Source organism: Bombus vancouverensis, chromosome 7 (assembly GCF_051014615.1).
Source record: "Bombus vancouverensis nearcticus chromosome 7, iyBomVanc1_principal, whole genome shotgun sequence".
Taxonomy (NCBI): Eukaryota; Metazoa; Arthropoda; class Insecta; order Hymenoptera; family Apidae; genus Bombus; species Bombus vancouverensis.
Window position 1 is genome coordinate 8288755 of NC_134917.1, and position 25627 is coordinate 8314381.

At 35.7% G+C, this 25627-nt stretch overlaps 1 protein-coding gene across 2 annotated transcripts in view; it reads left to right on the plus strand.

Annotated features, from left to right (window-relative positions):
* The window catches only part of LOC117159067 (glutamate receptor ionotropic, kainate 2), a 73951-nt gene that overhangs the window by 37227 nt on the left and 11097 nt on the right, over positions 1–25627 (plus strand). Inside the window, exons 3-6 of one of the 2 annotated variants that reach the window (XM_033338583.2) lie at positions 11947–12102; positions 13810–14021; positions 18112–18411; positions 25309–25407. In XM_033338583.2, coding sequence (XP_033194474.1) covers positions 11947–12102; positions 13810–14021; positions 18112–18411; positions 25309–25407 — 767 coding nt within the window. The remainder of the gene's footprint in view (positions 1–11946; positions 12103–13809; positions 14022–18111; positions 18412–25308; positions 25408–25627) is intronic. The other variant, XM_076619827.1, reaches the window with a different exon arrangement.

A 25627-nucleotide genomic window follows, 5' to 3' on the forward strand; every position in this document is an offset into this window, starting at 1 on the left:
GTTATTAGTTTTACCTATGATACAAATTTTTTAATTCGTATGTTGCTAACTAGTCTACTGAAATTTGACAAACAATTAGTGCAAGTTACAAATTTAGTTAACAGTTAATAGTTAATTCTCTTGTTAAAACGAGTAAAGTTTTAACAAGAGAATTTTATGAGTTACAAGTCGGATGATTCTTTTACTCGATATCACGCCGTAAAATTGTAAAAAATTGTTTATCAATAAAAATATACAATTTACGGCTTGTCATTTGTCGATTGACTAATATTGTTAGTACACTGCGGATATTAATGGATTTATGGAAAACTGAAAAATATACAGAAACTGGAAAATATTGCACAACAATATGTAAAAGCATAAAAAATATTCAAAGAGTAATGACAAATTTGGATTTGTATAAGCATTAAATAACAACAAACAGATGATTCAAAATTTAAGGCGTTAGCGAACATATGTAAACCTTAAATTACCATTTTCATGAAAGCGACGTTGCTCGTGATGGCAATGGCATTTCATCAAGAAGTTTAAAGTAGTGTAAGTCGACGCCAGCAGCGACAGCTAAAAGGCGTCTCGCTTATTTTCAATTTCTTCGACCACCTCCGGCTGGAACGAAAAACGGCCAACCGTGTGAGGACGTGAGACAATTTTCTTAGAAAACTTCCGTATAGTTCTCGCTATCACCAGAGGGCTGTACGTACAACTGAAACGAAGGACTATGCCATAAAGGTTGCCGTTAACTCTCTGCTCGTTCAGGAAGCGATGTAGTTGCAATTTAATGCAGTCGTAAACCCGCCGGCTCCGCAAATTATTAACTTGCGTCGTAGATTATGTATCAGAGGTAACAAAAGATCCGTATCCTTTGGTCGCTTTCCGCCTTTGTGACTCTGGAACTGACCTGTCTTCTATAATCTTCAGAACGATACTTGCGCGAAACACTTTAAAATCTTTTACAAAATAACTACTTGCAAACTGTCCTACGATACAGCAAGATTAAAACGTCTTAAATAATTTTACACTTCTTTCGTCAGGCGAAATAAACTATATCAAAATAGGAATCGGAGATCAAAAAGGAAAATCTAGTATCACTTATACACGAAGTTTCTTCTTTTCATTAAGACGTTTATAAAATATGGTGACACGTGTGAAGCAGTATCGTCGTTTCCACGAAACTTTATCTCCACGTGCGAACTCTTGAGCCAAGGTTGACAGCAGTTCACTTTCTTCTGCTGAAGTTTTTCTTGCACTTGAACGAAGCCAGATCCTCTTAATGACTTGTTACTTTCTCCCCTGTATACGCAACGTGACACTAGAAAAGGTACAACTTTCGCCCCTCCTGAAAGCCATTTATCTTGTACGAAGCGCCTAAAGTAATCAAACATTGTCATCGTCTTTCTTTTTTCTTTTTTAACCTACTATATGTATGTGTTTAATATATATATTTAGACACACAAAGGAATGCAATCAAATCAGTCGATCAGAGAGTTTCGTCGCTTTTGCGGAGACACCCTTCTAATAATTAAATTTCGGTCGATTTTTGCAACGAATTAAAGTAAAATAATCGACAGGAGGGCGCATTTCGAACCTCAAACGCGGACCGGATACTGACCGCAAATATTTTCATCGTATGTTCAATCGATTTAACGAGGGTCGCGCATTCACCGGAAGCTGATGGCCCACATAGAAATACGTACAGATATACGTATAGACGATATATCGGATGTGGTCGATTTCCATAACAGAGATGGCGAATCACGTTGTAGATATTGATTATTCGATTTTTCGAGACGCTCTTCCGGACGGAATAATATTGTTCCGTGGATGAAAAAACAGTCGGGACCTGTGTCAACCGTGACACCAAGATCCATCCGCGTTTACGCAACGTATCAACGAGGACACAGGCGAAACTAGGATGGAGAAAAAGCGCGTGATTTCGTTTCATAGTTCGCGGTTCGCACGATGTTTGCTACCTTGTATTTATTACATACATTTCTCGAACGCGCGTCTTTCCTTTTTTATTATTCCGTACGAATATTTCGCTTAATTAACGCGGCGAATGAAAACAGTGAAAGAAGAAAAATGAAACTCATGTTTGGAATGTTTAATTACTGAATAACATTTTAATGAAGGCTGCGACTTCGTACGGACGCCTTGGCATAATAAAATTTTAATTTCTTCGTCTTATAAAGTAAGTTAGAAATTTTTATTTTCTTTCGTTCTGGTTGCTCGTATGTGCGACGAATTATTATTGTAAAAAGGAGACGGAGAACAGAACTTCTTGTTCGAAAGAGAACAATAATTTAACAAAATTTACTATTTAGGACGGTATAGCCAAGTTTGTCCTCGTGTATTTTGTAGATTTCGTGGTTTGTTTTCGAAACACGGTGGCGAGATGCGATTGCACATTTTCTTTAAATGAAATTGCCCTATTTTTCTTGTCCGAATATTCGCCACATAAAAATACTCTACGAGTATAATACAAAATAATCGCAGTGAGTATTAATGTAGTATCGTGGACGAAAGGCCTGGGAAATATCGGGCGAACTATGAACAGTGTCGCGAGAGCCGAGGCGCCGTCGGGCCCATCAATGTGTCATCGGTCTTTTCAAGTGCATTGTTTCGTGGAAAAGACCTACGTGACCCTGGCTACGAGCGTCTGCAGAACACGTGTGCGGTGGGCCTAGGAAAAGGGCAATAGAATGCGACAACAGTGAGTCGAGAAACAGAGCGCGAGTCGAAAAGCAGGGTGCGAGTCGAGAAGCCGAGTGCGAGTCGAGCGGAGACGGAGGTTGCGAGTGGCGTTGCCGAGAGAGTGTGGATTGCGCTGTTTTCTGTACGTTTGGTATGAATAGTTCAAGTTAAGCCACAATCGTCTTTTCTGTCTGATTAACATCTCTATTGTCCACTCTTTGTGAACATATTACATCACGATATTACATTAATATATTTTACAAGAAGTAAATTTTCCAAGTGCATTCATTTTAAATAACAATGACTATTCTAACTTGTTTTAACATATGTGCAATTAAAAGTTAATAAAATAAAACAAGAGATTTATTGTTATTCAGTGTAAGCGTGATAGAAAAATTATTATTTGTAGTAATTACAAATAATAGTATTATGACGATATCATTACGTATCCATAATATTAAAACAAAAATCGTATGAGTTAATTTAGACTATCGTTTTTCATATGAAATCAGTAGCTATCCTAATACACATTTATGAACGATTTCCCGGAATGAATCTCTTTCTTTGACACTCCCTCGTCAAATATCGAACTTAATTCGTTACAATTGCACTATAACCAAGAGAATATCAAAGAGATATGAAGCAACGTTCATAATTGCAAAAAAGTTTGACTGACACGGAGGATAATTTTCGCAAGACCTGTTGAACGGCGTCAGTCCTCGACAGGTGCATCGGTTGGGGTTCCTAGTCGATTTTTCCCAACCGAATACACGTCACGTTCGCAACATCGATTTTCCATATCGCCCGTCGCTGGACCGAACTTTTATCACGCGATAGGAGATGAAAGTTTCGCCCGGCAAAAGTATAGGGAAGACAAAGGGTGCAGATCGATCAGCCGCCGCTCCGTTTTCGATTACGGTGGCGGCGCTTGCAAACGCCTCGCCTTCGAATGGAAAAGTTTCTAGGTGCCACGGCTCGTTTTGCGAGCAGACGGGTCAAACGGAACAGTGAATGAAATTCACGTTTGCCTCGGGATATTGTGGTTCCAAAGACCACCATTGTTCTCCCTTTATTTTGCAAAAATCAATTTTCTGCCGATTTTTCTTTGTTATTAATGTTCAAAATAAAGATAAAAGTCGTTAATACGTTCGACGGGAAAGTTGCCCTTATTCATAAGAGGTGATGTTTTATTTTCTATATTTGCAAAGTATTCAGATTATATTGTACAAGCGGATTTCAAACTCCAGAACAAAGTACTTGCGCATTGGTATTTGAAACAATCGAATCTCGAGAAGGTACTATTTCTATTTTGAAAGACAAACGACTATACGTGTAGAGACTATGTATAGTGTAAGAACACGCTGAGTCACACTTTTCAGGATAATTTCGGAATTCAATTAATTCCGCATTATCGGCACTGTCATTTTATTTTCCTTGTGAAGATTCTTGCTTTTGTCCTCTTGTAAAGTTTGATAACAATGGGGTAAATTAACAATTTGTTATTTAATTCACACACGGCCGAGAATCCCGGTATTTAACAATAGAATGGGAATTGTATGAATTATAATTCCGGTTCATCAAATATTTACTGCAGTCTCCGGTTCGGTCGAAAATACATTAAAGAAGCTAAAATTTTAAAGCCATCACGTTCCGGCAGTGTTTTAACGAATTAATTTAGTAAAAACATTCCGTTTTAATAAATTAAAAGCACTCGACGACCAACCAATCGAATTTTCTATCGCGTTTCGTAAATTCATTCATAACCGATCATTACATATTGATACCAAGAGGAGAGCGAAAAAATAACAGCGTTTTAATTAAATTCACATACTTCGTTGGCGAAATTTCACACATATTATTAACTTTCATTATTTATTGTTCGTTCTGTTTCGACGAACGATGTTTCTCCATCAGTCGATTGTATTTAATTTATCCAAGTTATCATTTCAATTATCCATAGCGAGGTTTTACATGAATTCGGCGAAATTTTATCGAGTTTCTCATTACGAAAATATCTGCACACCCAGACAGGATATATCGTCGATTGATCCAAGGTCAAAATTAATCGATTCCAGGTTGATTCACGATTCTGGGTCAATCGTAATAGAATTAAGGCGAATGGAGCAGGTTCAGCGAAATAAAAGAGTGAGAGAAGGAAAAGCGAATGATCGATCACTGAACGATACGTTCGTTCGACTGATATCCACCCAAAGCATCCAGCACGTGTAGAATTTAATGCGAATCCATAAAAAATGATTCCATTTGATGCGCCATTCTTCTATTCGGATAGTCTTGAAGAAAATTCAATTTACTATCAAACGGTAGATATTTCGTTATCGTAAATTATTTGTAATGATTTCCCGAAGCAATTTTTACATTTTCATTAAGGGAACCACGATAGAAATAATAGATACGAGTACTCTTTGTCTATGAAACTTTAGAAGTCTCAAGTTACAAGATATAGGTATTAAAGAATCTCCTTGCATTACAAATTTAACGATATAACAAACTGCAATTTCGTAGTAAATTTTGCGAACAAGTTATCTAATTATCTTATTTGATATAAAATTGTAAAATACGAACAACAAAGTCTATAGCCTATAACTTGTAATTTATCAATCCACTAGTGTTCCTAGTTGATAAATTACTGTTCAACGATGCATAATAAGAAGATGAAGAATATTTACAATTTTTTAACAATCTTGTATCAGCGCATCTTATATTAACGACAAACGAAGCTTCCCACATAAAAAATTCGTCACTTGTCACTTGTGTTCACTAGACACGTATTGGGTTGGCAACTAAGTAATCGCGGATTTTGTCATTACCACTAATACAAAGAACGATGTATTTTATTCATTCGAAGAGACTCTCTCCCGTCTACTTACGTTATCTTCTGTGCACAGTACGACTACAATTACAATTCGCCTGTAGCGCTGCTCGTTCCTTGGTTGACCACGGCTGCTGGAGAACAATTTCCGAGACGTTAAGACGTTCCAGTAAGTTCACATTTATCGTAGAGCCAGTATGCAGCTTGGTCGTTGCGTCCCGTCCTGGTCGTCGACTGTGTCTAATCGTCGAAAATCTGGATTTATCCGCAACCACGCAACCATCCTTTCTTCCGTGTAATACCGACAGCATTTAGGTTCTAGTCGTGCGAAACAACCGACACATCGGCTCGAAATACGAGCAGTTGAATTTGCGAGAGCCTCTTCCTATGCTTCGGTCGGCCCGCGGTGTGTTTTCAACACGCCACACCGCACCGGTGTAAATAAATGCTAATTAACTCATTCTGACAATTAATTGGATTGCATAATAATTTCGACCGTGTTTAGATTGTAGATTTAGGGGTTGTTGCTTTCATTAATCGCTCTCGTAATGAGTTTATAATATTTAACATATTTATAAGGATGATAAAGATGTACTGTGTAGTATATTTTTTATCAAAAAATGATAATACGTGCTTTGAAACGGTTAATGAATTCTCAAAAAATAGTTTCCATGGCGAGTTAAAAATCAGACGAAGGCCCAATATTTATTGTAAATATAGAATAAATTGCAATAATTTGTAACACTTCGTGAAAAAAGTGTACATGGTATCTAGAAGTCGTATGTACCCTTCTGCGATTATAAGCAACGTTTATCTTTACTATCTATCAATTTATTTATTTAAAAGTTCACTAGAAACTATATCTAATTGGGAATAATAGACAATTATGTATATTCGTAGCTATAACACCTAAAGAGGAGCATGAAGATTATTGTCTACATTCAAACATTTAAAAATAATCTTTATTTTGCCCATCATAATTAATTGTACTGAAAATGGATGTTGCAAAATTCGACAAATTTTTTCGCGATGAATCCATGCGTTACTTATTTTCCTATAATTTCTTGAAATGAATTTTAGAAGCTATTCGAGTTATTTCTCATTATCGATCAATCTCTGGGTTTCATTTAATTTATAATAAATTAGTCTTAAGTGATTGTGTGTCGAGGCTTCAAGTAAGGTATTGATAACGGAGAACTTCAAGAAGACATGATGCATTAACCAGTTTGGTATGACATGTTAGTGTCGCAGCTAATTGAAGTGTATGTGATCAAACAATGAGTGTAACATGCAGAAAGTCAATATCGTGTACGTAGCATCGTATACGTAAAATGACAGATTAACGTTGGAGTAGAATAATAAATTTCTCATGATATAATGTAAAGACCAAAGTTGTTGAGGAAATAGGAGATTAATAATAATTTACTAGAAATGATTACGCTATTGTAATACATACAATAATTCATGTCTATCTTCATAGCGATAGGAATAGTTGTCGAGAATTTAATGCAATTATTTATTGTAAATAATATTTTTATTGAATCTATTATTTTATTGTTTGTTCTACTATGTTATTATAGTTTTACACCTTCAAATTATCGTAATGAACGATACCGGTTTGGGTTGTTTAATAAATAAAATCCCTATATCATTTACTGTGAAATTTAATAAACGTTAATTAATTCTCTTCCATCTTTTTCTCTCTAATGATAGTACGGTAAATGTCTAGTTCGTTAAACGAAGAAGCATCACGTTCCATTGATTCGCAATATACCAGACCATTCACCATCCTCGTGTCACAGGCTCGAATTTACGGCGCCATATGACTCAGGAACGCAATGTTAACCCAGCAAATTGAGACAGATTGTATCCAGGTTTTCGATTCGTCATGCTCCTTGCAACGCCTTTAATCTCATGGAAATCAGATTACATCGAACCCACGTGCCGTGGCATCACCAAAAGGAAAGAACAAACACGGCACCCTGTTTTGAATATCAACATTCATCGTCGAAATTTCTATGCATGTTAAGTACAAGATAAGAAAAAAGAAACACGGCGGTCAAAGCGGATAAGCCGGTAAAGGGAAATGCACAAAATTGTTTCAAGATGTTTATTCTATCGCTATATATAACTACGTTCTATTGCCGCAATTTTTATTTGCGCACGTAACACAAGGTAAAGATCGAGTTATCATAAAAATAATCGTACCAATTCTCCCTCACTTTTATCTCACATTTTTATGTAACGATCTAGCGATAACCGAAAATCATTTTCGTTTTAATTTATCTCCGTACTTTTCATCGTTCTCTCTATCGCGATTATTACGATTTTTACGAATTTCTACCGCATGATTTGCCGCATATAAATGGCCACATATTACATCGGAGAATTCTCAATCGACTGACATTCGATTCGTCTTCTATTTCGAAACCCGATAGAAAATCGAATCTTAACGATTCTTCTTGTAGAAACAATATTGCTGGGAACACTAAACGCGGCAATTCACCAGCACTTATTGATTTCACGACAATCAGGAGCCATTATTGTCGGCGTAATCCCATCATGGGCGTCGAATCACCACAGTTGGCCGGAGATTATGGAATCTGTGTCTAAGTATCGATATGAAACTGGACATGTAGTGGGCTGCCAGTCAGTCAGGTTTGACCACTGGCTGATGGGTTCGCCGCGTAATTCTGTGTTAGCTGAATGATTGAAATTATCTTCATGACTGATGTCGAGATCCCGTTTACCAAACCTATTCTATATACTCGTGAGATCGTGCGGGCGTGCATAACAATCCAGTAACATGTCAAATATATAATTAGCATGACAAAATATGCATTAAACGTCGCGTTTATTATTAACGTCGATAGATTTCGAACGTTCCTATGGGACATAGTTTCGACCGTGAAACCGACGTACACTGCTTGTTATTGATATTCTTCGTCGGTGGATATGCATAAAATTACGCGTAAAAAATAGAAAAAATTATGCAAACGATCGCATGACGTATGTATCGTACCGATAGGATCACGAAAATTGAAGTAAATCTAGAAATTCATTAGAAGAAATTATTGAAGGGTTTAAGAATTTGTATCATTTCCGGAACGTTAAATTGTACAAAACCCGTATTCAACATTACAATAATAATTAATTTCATCGGTTTCTGATATGATAAAATTAATCCTTTGCCTATATTTGTTATTTGTTGATCACCGCTTTTAATTAATTTTAGTATTCGTATTATTATGATATTTATTACTATTCTACCCCATACACGTTTTAAACTATTTTACATACACATTTAGATTTATTGAACAAATTTAGTTGAAACTTTCGCAACGCAAATTAATCGTCGTATGAAACCAGTAAATGTTTTAATATCTGTAGACAAGACTGTATATCAAAAATTGATCGCCTGTAAAAAATGTATCAGCGTTAAAGTATTTTCGAAATTCGTGAAACACGAATGAGCGCGTTTCGAAGACCGATATCGACGCAGTGGCGCCGTTTTTCTTTTATACAGAATTTTTCATCAAGCCTGTAGGTGCTTCGATTAAAGTTGGTATCGGTTGCGCGAAAATTTCAATCGGAACACCGTGACAATCGTAGCGAAACAGCAAATAACGAAAGAAAAAAAACGGGCTTAATAAATTCGTTTTAATCGAAAATATTTAATGAAACGAGATTTATCTGAGTGTTATGCATACAGAAATTTGTCTGGTTCGATGTTGAAACATTAAATGATTCGAATTAATGACTGATATTTCGTCGAAAATATTTGGTCGCTACGTTTCTTTTTGACATTCCACTGTTTTTTTTTTCGTATCTCTTCAGTCTCGAATGCTTTTTACGAATTTATTCGGTGCCACTATGAAACAAAAGATACACACAGGCAATTGATCTAGTCCTTTGTGAACGTTGTTTTGTTACGAAAATTTTATACGTTTCAAACTGATCAGTCGTCGAATGTGAATGAGAGAACGATGAGAATATATCGAACTACAATACGTAATTCAGAATTCAATATCGCAATCTCGTTTTAAAACAGAAGGCATATAACTGAGCATCTGTTTGGATTATTTCGTGAAAACTACGCGTTCTGACTTTTTACCGCGAAAATCCGCGTTGACGCGTGCTTCCACTTGTACTTGCTGACGCGCAATATTTTTAATGCGATTTACTCGCTAACGTAATAGAAGGCACACGCTACTGGAATCTTGCTGAAATATTACAGCGTTCGAATTATCACATTTATACAATTTTTCGTAAGTTACTCCAATATAGATACTAGAATAATCCTAGCGATGTTTAATATTCGTTGTTCTTATCGTTCGTACACATGTTCTTAAAGATTGTTCAACATTTTTAGTTTTTTTTCTCTTTTTTTTATGGCTGAAGGAAGAGTTGAATCGTATCGATTGAGATATTACATTGTCCTGGAAGTTTATGTTTTTGTTACCTGATGTACCTGATTATCTGACGGATTATCTACTATGCTCATTATCATTCGACCAAATTCATAAATATTCATTCATAAATATTATCACACTTACAGAAATTCGAACAAATCTTAGAAATAAATGAGAATTTATTAATATCTTTAAGAATTATTCTTTCATTTGAACTTTTAAATATACTATTTTAATCCTTTCACAATTTGTACGTTTCAACTCTCGCAGCCCGAAGAAAGGGTTATATGAAGGCTAGACAAGACTGTAGCTCGTGCAAGTAGTCAGATATAGTCGTATAAATTTCACATCTTAAACATCATCATACGTAATACAATTATTCCTATAAAAAGTTAACAATACGCATTTCCTTTCTTTACATTCGATGCTAGAAATGTATGCATCTTCAGCGTAAAGAAATGTTTTCTAAATTGCTCGTTCGAAATTCTTCGTCATTTTAATACCCTGTCAAGGGACTGCAATCATTCTCCTATATTTTCACAGAAAATTTCCCAAATCCTTTTGTATCGATTACCTTTCACTTGAAAAGAGGAAATCTCGAGACACGAGGTGATAGCAAACAACGTGATCGAAACCACGAAGAACGATTTAACACGAATTAGCCGTAGATCTCGAGCAGCCGGGCGGGATAAATTCAAACTTCTGTTTCTTTTATTGGCGTTCACTCGCACGTCGTTGAATTTCTACCGGAAGAAAGCGATTTCACCGGCGAGAAATTGTCCAATCTCGTCGAAGCTTCTGCCTTCCATCGCGATCTCGACCAATCTTTCGCCGGCACGCTCGAGCGAGTTCGAAAGTCGTCGTCGTCGTCGTCGTCTTCCTCGGCTGAAACGACGTCGAAACGCTTGCGAGAGAAAGCGATCGTTCCCCGGTGTTTCGTCGAATGAAAATTCGTTCGCGTCGCCACGAAACGATCCCGTGTTTCACGCTGCCGGAATTTAATTAGAAACGTCGACGTCGGCTTTGTCAGACGAGGGTTGGGGACCTTTTCCTGCCTGCAACTTCCGATCAAATGTAAATGCAGGCAACTTGATTTTTCGTCGCTCTAGTTTGCTGAATTTGAACGAAGTGGAAGGACACGCTTGTATGACGTGTAAAATTGTATTTACGCTACGTGACAATATTAAAGGGTTGCTAACTGTATGTTTTCTTAAGGGAATTGTCGATTTTTCAACTACCATAACTTTGCTGCATTCTATGATTTATCGAAGTCCCATAACTCACAATCAATATAGGTAATCGAAACACTTTTGATAATTGAAGAGAAATTGATCTTGCTATTCATGGAATATTAATATCCCATTCACGAAACAATCAATTCGATTGTCCTTCGATTCGTATTGATCATCCTGACGTGAGTCGATTACTCTGCCTTTGATTGAATTGTTTTCGACGTTCATCGCGTCTACTTCAAAAGTTCGTAATTGTCAGATGGCTGATATACGGATGCAAAACTGGGAATCGAATTGCAAACTGCAGAATTACGATATCGTAAAATTTGATGTTCTAGTTAACCTACTTTACGGCTACTCTACTTTTCATTTTGTTCCTCACAATTGTAAGGATATATGTTCACTGAAAAATTTCGTTCTCAGCCACTTCTCTCACAGCGAAAATTTAATTTCTAAGAAACTCATAATTGAAATGAAACCACAATCTACCCAGTTTCCTTTATGCTATTTATAAACAACGCCCGAATAACAGTCCCTGAGACGCAACAAGATTCGCACTTTCTATTCACCAAGATACCAACAGGCTGGCAAACTAGAGCGGTAATCTCATAGCGATCTTTAGAAATATTAAACGGCAAACATTATTTTGAAATTATGTTATTTCCTTATAATCTTATGCTTGTCCAATCTCTCCGAAATTAAAAAAAAAAACTTTATAATCTGCCAGTAATGACTCCGGTAAAATAGTCGAATGGTACATCACGTTTTCTGTTGTTGTCAGGTGCAATCTTTCATGCAGGCGATGAGGAGCACATAGCTGCGTTTCAATCGGCGATATACAAGACGAAATTCGAGCACGTCGCACCCGCATTCGAGCTGGAGTCCATCATAAAGCAGGTAGAGGTTAATACCGACAGCTTCAGGACCGCCGCTGCTGGTTTGTATGAATACTCAATACGTATATCATATATATATATATATATATATATATATATATATATATATACATATATGTATATATATGCACATACTAGTCATACTGCTCATAGGTATTTCCTAATCTCCGATCACCTACGCTGTTTAAAGGGATAGGAAATTGACGAAAAAATTAAATTAAATCAAATTAGATTAAGAATTTTCTAATAATTATGCACACAAACTAATAAGTTTTTAGCTGTTTCTTTAATAGAGTATTCGGTTTATATTGATTTATTTCAATATTAAATGTATACTCTACGATTAAAACACGATTGAAACATAAAAATTCAAAGATTGAAACAGGACTAATGAAACTTTGTATTTCTTGTAAGGTACAAATTTTTAATTACACAATTTGGCATCAAATATTTTCTTTATTGTCAAATAAAGTAATTAAATTTGGTACAAATATTTTCGTATATAGAACCACTTGCTATCAAATAGCCACTCCTACTCAATTGGAAATTAGTTAAATTCGCATATACTAGAATTTAAAATTTCAAACTCGATTTTCTCACAAACTGAGTCTCCAAACGAATTTCATTACCCTCGATTTTTGCTTTATTCCAAGTCATATAGAATCTCCCTGACTCAACCACAAATTATGAGTCATGCTTTATAATAACTGCCCTAATAGGAAGACTTTTAAATGGAAGTACATTTACTACGAATCGTTTTTAGTTTACATTCGAGATAGCCGCGTGGCAAAATCAGCTGACTAGAAAGGTTCAAAGCTGCTAATGAACCAATTAACAAGCGAACATATACGACTGATCGATCGCGAGAAATTTAAACGTTTAATTCCAGTTAATTGCAGAGGAAACGCGACGAGCATCGTCGATGCTAAACGAACAGAATCTAACGAGTAAGATAGTCTACGATTTTCTTGCGATCGAACTCCTTGAATCCGATCGACGCGATAAATTTCACGTTAAATCCTGTCGCGAAGAGAACTGATCGAGAGGTGGAGCAATAATAAAGCGTAATTGGACGTCTGTGCCTCGCGATGCAACTCGATATTTAAATAGTTTCTCTCTTTTTTTGTTGTCTCCTTGAAATTGAAACGCGTAATAAGATTATTTTTAATACGATCGTATCTCTCAAGCACCGCTCTTTTTATATCGAAGAACTCGAAGAATAAGATATTAATTAACTTTCGTTTGAAATTATACACATTTTCAAAGTCATTGAATTAGGACCAAAAGTTTCAGAGTATTTCATGTTTCTTAACAAAATACAGTGGATTCTAATACAAAAATTCATTAATTACTAAAGTATTGTATACAAAACGTCATTTATAAATGTTACGATATTAAGATAGAAAATGAATCGAGTCTTAAAGATAATTAGGAAATTATTAAAATTCATATATTCAGTATAATAATATTACCCTTATTTTGTTTTCTACCATTATTTTATTTTTTCCTCATTTTTTTGCCGTGCTTACAAAATGTAAAATTTCTACGCATACTCTTGAAATGACCAGGATTTAACCTGATCAAAATTTATCAAATCTGGAGCATCATGGTTATCGCGTTCCCTCGAATAGCAACTTACGTAGTGGTCTTCGTCCCGCAGCCAATTCCAAGATAGCCTCGTTCGTGCACTTTACAAGATGCAATTTGGTGAACCGGACAAGCCGAGGTAACACGCTTTAACATTGCAGCCTGTGAGCTTTTGGAGGAGGGTGTGGCAGCAATCTTCGGTCCTTCGAGTTCGTACACTTACGGAATTGTCGCAAGCATCGCGGCACGGTTCGACGTGCCGCACATGGACTATTTCTGGCGACAGAACGAGGAGCTGCAGGAAGGCCAAGAACCGAAGAACCCGACACCGATGACGATCAACGTGTTCCCTGACAGCAACATGGTTAGCAAGGTAAGCGAAAATCGAAGTGTTGGCATCGGAAGGGCTGAAGTTAATTGCTGTCTCATGACGTGGAACATATTTTCGTCGAAGAATTAATTAAAATGAATTTGACGTCGATTATTATTTTTCATCTAAATTTGCAAGTTAAAAACTTTGTTCAGATTAGTCAAATTATCTGAATTCAAGCATAAAAACTCGAGCATAAATCTGTTAGTTAGTTGTCCTCAAATATCCTTCAATTTTCTATTCTTCTTTTCATTTGACATGTCACTTGATATCAAGTCATTTGGATTCAAGTAACCTGACTAATTAGACAAGGTTTTTACGACTTCAGACACGAATCGATATTCAAATAACGCCCTTCCTAATATATGTAACAAGTATTTGTACGATGCCTGTTACACAGTGTAATTACAACATAATACGTGAGATATCAACATAATTTGAAAAAGAAATATAAAATGTGAGTAAAATAGAAATAAAGATTCGTCAGCTGATTCATTGACTCGCACTGCTACGAGAGTGTTTCTCGTACAAAATTAACTTGTAAACTGTAACTGATACGTATTTTGTAAAATAAGCTTCGATCGACAATCTTGTGCATCTTACCTCGTCTTTTAGAACCACGTGTTCTAAATTCTAAGTATCACCCACATTTTCTAACACACTGTATACATATATGGAAACTTTCACCGCGTCAATTTTACCTGGTGACGCGACGCGACAGAAACCCTTCGGAAAGGAAAACCAATGAAAGAAAAAATGATGGGGTGAAGAGAAGGCAGCGAAATGGGCGAGCACCAGGGCGGAGGTGGCGTTTCGATGCATTTTAAATTACTCGTTTAATGAGGCAAATCGAGCCGGATTGAAGTAGCTGGTGCATTAAACCGGCTAGTCGAAGCTAATGAGCGCGATCAAAGACCAAACTTCGGCTAACGACGCCGGATGAGTTTTTATTCTGCCGGTCTTTTCATGGACACAGCGTCGGAAAAACAAACGAACGCGAGTTGATACGAATCGAACGGGGTTCGCCGATTAAGTCTAATTAAAATTGTCGACGAACGTGCGTGACAAGCGTAAAGGATTATTTAACGTTTCTTTATCTTTATGGCGCAATTAAAATTTTTTTAAGCGCAGTTCCTGCCCCTGTATGTATGCGAGGTTAGTTAAATTTAAATCTCATGGTAATTGATACAGTACGTTGGTGCTCATGCTTGATGCAAAAATATACATCGATATGTCGGAAAGAAAAAACGGGATAAGGAATTATAAAGGAAATGTTAAATGCATGAAACGTATAAAAAGTCTTGTGCCAGAGAAAAAGGCAGCGATTAATATTATACATATATCGATGAACAATAAACGGCTTACGACCGTTCGCGGCTAAGAATATTAACGGCGATTAATCTTTAGGAAATAAGGGAATCGTTTAATGAATTATACGATATGATAATATTTATGGAAGCAACAAATTTATTGCCTGCTTCTTAAAGTTTTTTTTTTTTTTTGAAGATACATCCACTGACAGAAGTGTTCGAGCATTTAGGTATAGAAACTTTCTATGAATGTTTCATATCTGCAGTATAAAACATTTTGAAATCTCGTTAGTTCTGTAATGTCTCATCGACGTCACTGTCACGACCATACTCGAAAAATTTGAAACAAATGCGAATAGAAGGTATAAAATACATATTTATTTTAAATATACATTTTTATATTGGTTTCATATTTTATCGATATATTAACTGATATATTTCATTACAGTTTCATAAAATGCATATAACGTATATATCGATAAAAATTTTCTGCGGTAATTACTCAAATATTTCCACGAGTCACTGTATATAGTCATAGCAAATCGTAAATTAAAATGTTTTATAAATATAAAATATAAATATATATTTTCACATTTTCGTAAATTCATGTGACATTTGAACTCCATAATTACGAACTTTTAAACCATTACAAAATGCATCGGCGCTCCCTTTTTGATTCTTCTCCGAACCATATGTTGCTGATCGCGAAATATCACGGTTTTAACAGAAAATTCTTCCCTCCAGAGGCGTAAAAATATTTCAATATTCTCTCTGGTCCTTGCAACCTTTGGAGGCTTTTATTTTGTTTGATATGTATATATATATATATTTTTTTTTTTTGTTTCGTTATCGTGATGCCCCTTTTGCGGCATTTTTACACAGTTGCCACAGGAAAGAACAACCGAATTTTCGCTCGTTGGATTTTCGCTTGTTCAAACAAACTCGACGGTAGTTTCGTTAATTTATCGCAGACATTGCGACGTTCGACGTTCTCTCGACTGACAACAATCCGCATGTAACTAATACCCGACAAATTACTAGGTTTAAACACAAATTCGAACATTTACGTTCATTTTTCACGGAAAACTAATGTTTCTGACATTTCATTTGGAGATCACGCAGGAAAAACGTGTTAAATCTATATTTGTCGATTTCCTGGTTTCTATGTCTCTAGTAGCTAAGAAATGTATTTTAATATGAAATTGTTGAAAGTGAGAATAGATAAATTCGAAGATATAAACTTCTTGGAAATAGGCAACAAATTTGTAATATTTTATAAAAAAACTAGTAATATTAAATTAATCTAGCTTAATTAATACTAGTTTGCATAATTAGGGTTGTAAATATCATTGAAACGATCAAGAAGATGGCAGAAATATTTCATTCAAAAGTGGAATAAAAGCATAGTATCATTGGTATGAGATTAATTAACAGTATACTAAAGTTTAAAATTACTTCCTATAAAACGTGAAACCATTTGAAGGTAATTGGTCATTTCACGTGTAACAGCTTCACGGTATATTCGTTAATTATTAATGATGATATTGCCATTGAAAATATAAATAAATAATAAAAATATATATTATATGTGCACATGTAATAAAAGCGTTTAATAATAGCAATAATAATATAAATTTTCCACAATTGAATACTTGAAACGAATCAAAATTAATTAATTACTTAAATTTATAGCAATTTAGCAGCTTTGATTGCTGTTTAAATAGTAAATTATAAACATCAAGCATGTTCGTACATAATATATTTGAATCATTTGTCGTAAGATAGAAAACAAAATTATACTAAGTGAATGTAGAACAATTAACCAAGTTAAATCCAGTTTTCAAGCTTTTTCGCTATTTTAAGCCATTCAAAAAGACAATTACGGTATAGTAGAAATATGAAGTTTTATTTCATTTTTCTTCCGTATAATACACGAACATATTGCAACAATTTTTTTTTTTTTTTTGAACGTAGAGGTAATTAAAACGCGTGAGTTTAGCAGGTAATTAGAATAGAATGCTAAGTGACGTCAAACTCTCGTAACACTTGAATATTCAGGGTACGGAACGCAATTGCACGTTTGCTTTTCTATTTTTTTTTCTCCTCCGCGTATAGCGTTTCTTTTAACATCTGTTGCGCAAAAAGCGCAGTTTCATTGAAAAAACAAAATAAAAAAGAGAAACACGAATACATATCTATCGCGATTTTACTGTATATTTTTTTACAGCTGAATCGTTATTTCTTAAATACTTATATCGTTGCATTTTCACTATTACAATCATTATATTGCATTTACTTCGTCGTTACATTACTGCACCTTCACCATTACGTTTTAATCATCGCTAGGCTGCGAATATGTTTTCGAAAGATTTTTAAACACATCACTACATTCGTTGCGAAATTTAGCGAGTGAAACAAATCTCTACGCAAATTTCATCTCTTCGGTTGTGCTTCCAAAAATATAAATTTCTATAAATATCCGCACATTTGCACTGCTGTATTTGGAGCGTTATATTTGTACAATAATATCGCACTTGCACTTATAGCATTGCATTTCTACTGCTGCAATTACATCATTGCTTATATCTCGTTAAATTTCTATGATTTCACTTGCACAACTGCACGCGTACTATTAAAAGTACGCTATTGTGCATGCACTAGAGGATTGCTATAACTGTTTAACTGCAGCATATGTGCGAAATTAACTGTTCTATCGGAAATAACACTGACCCGACCGAAATCGAATATCATTCCCAGTAAAGGATACGTAATATTTTCCCCAGGCGATCGCTGACGTGGTCGAATCGATGAAATGGAACTCTTTCGCGGCTGTGTACGAAGACAACGACGGTTTATCGCGGATTCAAAAGGCTCTGTCACTCAAGCGAACGAAAGATAGCGCTATCACGATAAAAAAACTCAGCGAAGGGGTGGATAATCGACCAGTTCTGAAGGAGATTCGCGCAATGTCCATCTGCAATGTGATTATCGACGTCAAGCCGAGTAACATCATCGAGGTGCTCTATCAGGCGATGGAGGTCAAGCTGCTGGCGGACTACTGTAATTTCTTAATTACTTACCTGGTATTACACCACATTCTACATTATATGCGTAGATCTTATCGAGAAACTTGTAACTATTCCCTCTAATGATCGACCCAATCCACCTACAATTAGTCGTAGAATAACATGGGGTTGCTGATTATTCTTTCGTAGATTAAGTTCCGAGAGCATTTTGATTTAGAAATTTACTCATAAGCTTTTATTTATCATAATGCAAATTAAGATTTTTCAGGATTAACAATAAGTTTATCAGACTTATTATTTGTTAATTAAATTTCTTTATAAGATAAGTAGACTTCCTATAGTTAGTCGTAGAATAAAATAACAAGTGGAAGAAAATTTGTCCCTGGTTACATCGTCTGTTCGTTGTAACAGAGTTTAAAAACGGTCTTTACAAGATCGAGAAAAATCCATTTTTATGGTGAAAGTAATTAAAACTTCGGATTAAATGTAGAAGTTTCCAAATTGTTCTGAAATCTATGATAATATCAGTAATGATTGATAACTATCACTAATCTTATATGAGTTTCCTTAAACATGCTTAATTACAAGTTTATCTTTAGAGTAAGTTAATACGATAGTTATAAAGCGTGTCTAATCGCGAACGACTAAACGGAACAACATTTTGCTCTCTTCTGTTTATCCATACAAGAAACTGCAAATACGTTTCCTACGGTTCATGGTCTCGTTTTTTAACAAAGGATATGTTTCGGAAAATTCATTTGTACGCATTTAGAGGTAACGAAGTTTAGACGATGGAGAGAGATTTACGACTTCGAACAATGAGCGTTTTGCGAGCTTATTTTAGATTCTACAACGCCCGCGTCGGTTCCATTTGTTCAAATAATTCAACAAAATCTACAGCTCGTTAAATCGGAAATTGGGTAGACAGTGTAAAAATTGGGAACTCCGCGTTTTATGAAATTTAAATACATTTAAAAATTGACTTATCCAATAATTAGAAATATTTCTATTCTATTAATTGTTTCAACTTCTGAAAGATTGTATTTAATCGTTAAAACATTACACGGATCTCAGGTTCATTTCACGCGCGCAAAAATGGCTTCGTTTCATAGTCAAATTACAATTCTCAAGTTTACAATCCTCGACATATGGAACGAAAAAGAATATGCTAGGCGTGCGTCCGTAGAAAGTTCGTATGACAATACTTTCGCTTCACGGACAAGATTTATCGAGTAGGAATTAATCGTAGTGGACAGTAAATGTGTTAACTTACTCCAACCAAGCCAATAATGCCAATAATCTCGTCTATTCATCCAAAATCGACACGTATCCAGTCACTGGTGTCCTAAAGATTTTCTGGACACCGAACCGCGGACAATTAGCAGAGATAATCGTGAATTGAACGCGGATTTTTGATGGCGGCCTTTCCCAGGGAATTTCATTAATAAATCCATGAAACGCGTTGCGGTCACGTTCACCGCCTGGCGTAGTGACTGCATTAGCTGGTTACAATCGCCAGGCTTTTTATTAAACGTAGCCATAAATCGCCGCGAGTAATTGTTTTCAGCGATACGCCAGTAATAGCGTGCCGTCTGAACATTCCATCGTTCGCCATCATTCCCGCGGAATACGCTTTTTATGAGGCATTACCATCGAGCACGTAACAATACCTCCACAAATAACGACGTTCGCGTCGCGTCGAGGGTTTTCGCGCGAGGCATATCGTTTCTCCATTTTATTCTTTTTCTTCTTCTTCTTCTTCTTCTTCTTCTTTCACCCTCCTTACTTTCTTTATTCCGCGCTTTTTTTTTGTTCCAAAGCGGAACAACGTATCGACGTCCTCCGAGAGACGCGTAGAAACGTCCCTTTTGTCGAATTGTGCATGTATCTAAAGACAATGCGAACTTTCAAGGGAAAGTTACGAACTTCTGCGATTTACGGGGGAGTTCGACTGGAAAAGGAAACTAGCGCTGCGTCTTTTTAGAGATACGTTTGATGGAGGTGGATGGTGTAAGGTGTTGCATGGGGGTTGGTTAGGCCCTCAGAGTGGGAGTTTTAGATGATTGTTTAGGTCAAACGATGGAAGGTAATTTAGATAAAAGAATCGTTCGATACATATCACTGACACGATATACAGGGTGGTTGGTAACTGGTGGTACAAACGGAAAGGGGGTGATTCTACACGAAAAAAGAAGTCGAAAATATGGAATAAACATTTTTTTTTTTAATTTTTCCATCGAGACAACGATCTACAGTGAGATCCGTTATAACGTACCGCACATGTACCGAGCGAAAATTCAAAGTCGGTTTTCTCGAAAACAAAGCCTCAAACGAAAAATTTTTATTGTATATTTTCAACTTCTTTTTTCGCGTAGAATCACCCCCTTTACGCTTGTACCACCAGTAACATACCACCCTGTATATAAGTGTCAATTTTTTAGATAATAGGAGTTCATATTTTTATTGTCTTTAAATATTTTCAAATCATCTTTTTCGTTCCCTAAAATCAATCGGTGAATCTTTACGAAATGGTGTAAGTAATCGTAAACTGTGAAATAAACTTAAAAAGATCATCGCTATTCTCTACCTTTAAATTTATGCAGTTGGTCAATGTAATCTCTGAACAGCTTGAACGCGAAGGGCATTTTATGTGATTCGCCCTAAAAAACTACATCTATCTACAGTAGCGGACAAAAGTTTAAAACGATGATTTGTAAACCGGATTACAAACATCTTATACGCAAATGGTTCTTCTATTCAGTTTGTCTCTTTGAAATAACATAGCTGTATGTTTGACCTTCGTAACCACAGAACCGTCAGTTGTTGAATACAAACAATGTAGAAGTTACAACAGTTAGTTACCGCTTAGCACTTGTAAACAGTGGACATTAGTTTAAGACGATCTGTGTAAAACGTGAGTGTGAGTACAGTTTTTGAACATTTTGATTCTGGAATGTCAAAATCATTGTTTAGTGTACCTTTTATTGCTTAAAATTCATCTAGGTAGGAACGGACTATGGGTAAATCAAAGAATTTACTTGAAAACGAAAGGGAACAAATCGTAAGGCTGCGAAAGCAAAGTAATACCTTGACTGAAATAGCAAATATAGTGAACAGGACAGAAACGGCTTGTAAGCAAGCTTGGTATAAATTTTTAAAGGCAGGTATGTATTGCGATTAACCGAAAAACGAAAGACCACGGAAAACAACGCCGAAAATGGATCGCCGGATTCATCGATTGAGCGAAAAGGATCGTTTTCGTAGTGCAAATAATATTGCTGCGGAGATAAACTACGATAGCGATACACAAATTAGTGCTAGAACTGTTAGGAGAAGATTAGAAGACTTTAACTTAAGTGGGCGAAAACCCCAAAAGAAACCACTGCTGAGTTCTACGAATCGAAAAAGACGACTTGCATTTGCTAAAGCTCATAAGCATTGGACAAGTGAATATTGTCAAAAGGCATTGTTTTCGGACGAATCGAAATTCAATCGCGCCTCTTCTGACGGGATATGGTATGTTAGTCGTCGAATTGGCGAAAGTTTGAAAACACAGTGCGTTTTAAAAACTCTCAAACATGGTGGTGGAAACGTTATGGTGTATGCGTGTTTTTCTCGAGGCGGCCCTGGTCCGATATGTCGTATCAATGGAATTATGGACCGTTTTCAATACATGGGCATACTCAAAAACACAATGTTGTCTTTTGCACGCAACAATATGAGTGATGATTTTATTTTTCAAAATGATAATGATCCGAAGCACACGGCTCGGGTTGTGAAACAGATTCTTGAAGAAGAAAATATTACCGTGCTGCCGTGGCCGTCGCAATCACCAGACATTAAATCAATCGAGAATTTGTGGAGCATCATAAAAAAGACAGTACAAGATTATAAACCGAAAAATTTAAATGAACTTTACAATTGAAACATCTTACGGTAGATTACACATTACGGAGTAATATTACGGTAGATCAATGTAAAAAATTAATAGTTTCTATGCCAAGAAAATGTACCGAAGTGATAAGAAATAACGGATATTGAACAAAATATTGAATTTCAACAAAAATTGTGTATATTTTCTTACCAAAAATTAATATTTTTTGTGTAGTCTTAAACTTTTGACCGACGAAATATTATACAGATTTCGTTCCTTTTTTATAACAGCTACTGAGCAAAATATCAAAATGAAATTTTTTTTGTAAGTGTACAAACAAATGTCTAATTAGTTAATACCAAAAGTAGAACACTGTATTTATATTTTTTATGGAAAGTAAATCAATTATTTATTTCTTCCATTTCGTCTTAAACTTTTGCCCGCTACTGTATATATAAAATTGTTTGAGGTAAATTTTCATCCTTGAACAATAACAAAATTTTCTTCTACTTCAAATAAGCAAAAATTCGGCTTCCTTTTTACTTTCATTCAAACGCGTCCGCCGGTTATTTTTCTCTAGTTCCTCTTTAAAATTGCCGTGTTCTAGCTTTAAGCTATAGATGAAGCACTTTGATCACGGCGACAGTTCGACAGAAGTTGTAGGGACGCTCCTCTCTGGCGTTCGCAAATATTCGAAATTTGTCTGTGTATACAGAGGGCGAAGCACCAGGAGGAAAAAGGCGTGTCGCGTCGTATGAATTCGTGAGGAATTTCACGATGCATCTATATTTGTCCGGGCTGTCGAGAAATTCGTGGAAGACACCTCGTTGAACGGCGCTAAAGCCAAACCCGAGACACCAAGTGGACCCACATCAACGTCACTGTATCTGCCGGCCCGATGCGATGCTACGATTTCGATAACCCTGAATACCTTCTCCTCCTTCTCCGCAGGGTCGACCTTTACGAGTCAGCAAATATGTTCTAATTATAGTTTCAATGGAATGGGAAGGGTTGTACACAGCACAGAGAATGTAGTTAAACAACAACGTGTTTGTCTTCTGACCGCTTTAGATTAATGGTTTCAGAGAGAATTTATTGAAATACACAGTGCTTCATGGGTAATGGTTCGTTTTATTGGATAATTATTTATTTCAGTGTAATCCTAGTTATGAATTTTATTTGAAATTATCGTTTCAGATAGAATTTGTTTAAATGGTAGCTTTTGGAAACGAGTATTTTTTATTAGACGGGTATTTAATTTAATTTAAATTTAATAATCTAGTTTATTTAAATTGTTTTTACGAAATGAAAGGATTGACTTGATTACTTCGGAGAAGATTACAACTTTGTAATTGTAGATAGCTTGGCGTCAGTATCGGGGAAGCTTATTACATTTCGTAACAAGAAGGTTGGTAACAACAAGATTGTAACAGTGTTAGTGCGAAGCTGACCCAAGTCGCGCTATTTCATATCGTATTTTGCCATTTCTCAATAGAACAGAAACATAACAGAATCATCTCCTGTCTAAAAATGTACTAATTTTATGACCAAAAAGTTGTAATTCGGTGAAATACGATCGTAGGGAGGTACAACTGGATTTATTTGTACGTGGGATATGAAAACTAATTTTCTTTATCGACGAAAGACAGTGTAAAATGGAAGGAAGGGAAGGAATGACAAGAAAGGAAACGAAAGATAAATCGAAGGCAAGAAGAAAGAAAAGGGGAAAGAGATTGCAGAAAGGGAGAGAATCGACCAATATTAAAAGAAAGGAGAGAAAGAAAAAAGGAGTAGATGGGGCAGGAAAGAAAAGGAAAGCACAGAAAAGTAAAGGAGGGAAGAAGGAAATGAGAAAGGAAAGAACGAAAGGGAAGCAAAGAAATGAAAAAAAAAAGAAAACGTATTTCTCTATAAATATCTTTTATTTAATAATTGTAAATTGTAACTATGTGTACAATTTATTTTATTCTCTTCATCTTTTATCATAATCACCTTCTCATAATTTCTTATTTCCACCCACAGCATTGAACCCTCGATCAACATCCTTGATTACTTCGCTATACGAGAACCAGGCATCGCCTAAAGGCATTTATCTACAGTTTCTCGACTTTCCGAACAAAAATTACTAAAAAGAAACCAGTTAGTCAACAAACCATCAGAGCACTTCCGCGATACGTCTGGCCTCCGTTTACAGACACACTTCTTATAGTTAGCACAGAGTTCCCAAGTTATTTCCCGCTTGTTGCATCGAGATAACAAGGAAGCAAGGCGAACGACCGTTCAAACGTTGGTCCGCTTAAGATTCCAGATTTCACGGTTGCTGGTGTATAGTGATCGCTCCTCGTCGAATCAGGTCGAGCCCATTGAGACGCGTGTACACTATGATGGATCGCGTTTTCAGAGGTCACCGTGAATTGGCCGAAACGTCCGAGATAGATGACGCATTATTTGGAGGTTTGGCTCCGCCGCCAAGTAAAAATGGGACGCGGCTGGCAATTGACACTTTTTAAAATTATGTCGCGACTAAAGCTGGGAATTATACACAATTTGCGTGCAACATAGTATATAGGGTGAACCACAGGTTTTAATCACCTCCGTTATTTTCGCTGTTAGTGGACTGACCGAGATTCTTTTTGTCATAAATAGACCGTGAACGTTTATGCATTTATAGGAAATTTTAATGTACTCGTTACATTTAGAGGATGAAACAAATTTCTGGTTAGATTGTATTCTTTTAGTTGCGTTATAAATATATAATTGAAACGACAAACAAAATTCTTACTTCGGTATAAATTAATTTTCAATGTCACTTAATAAATGCAAATTTAGTATTAGAAATTATTGTGATTTTTTGTAGTGTTCTCTGGTCCATATACAAACGTCGATTGTAATCTAATAATTTTTATATCGCGTAATTGCAAAGGAGGAGTGTAACGTAAGCTAAAAGAATGTAAGACTTAAGCTAAATTGTTAGACTAATTTTTGTTCTATGTCATAATTGTTCTATGTTACAGCATATATAACTTTCTATATTTTCAACGCTATTGTCATATTATGTTCAATACTTCTATGAATTGTAGGACTCGACGAAATTACCCATCTGGGAAGTGCGAAATAAAACAACGACCAACATTACAGGACTCAACTTGCGGGAAAATGACGTAGAAGGAATTAATTGGGTAAATATAAAAAGTTTGCTTTTTAAAATTTAAATGTTCTTTATTTCACATAATTTAAATTTTATTTCAGAACAAATTCATTTAGTTACTCTTTATTTGAATAATGGTTTCTTTCTTTTATTTAGTAATAGAAACCTTTAACAAAATTATTAATTTAGTGGTGTTGATATTCTTAAAACTTATTGTTAGAAATTCTTAAAAATGAATTTAGTAATCGTCG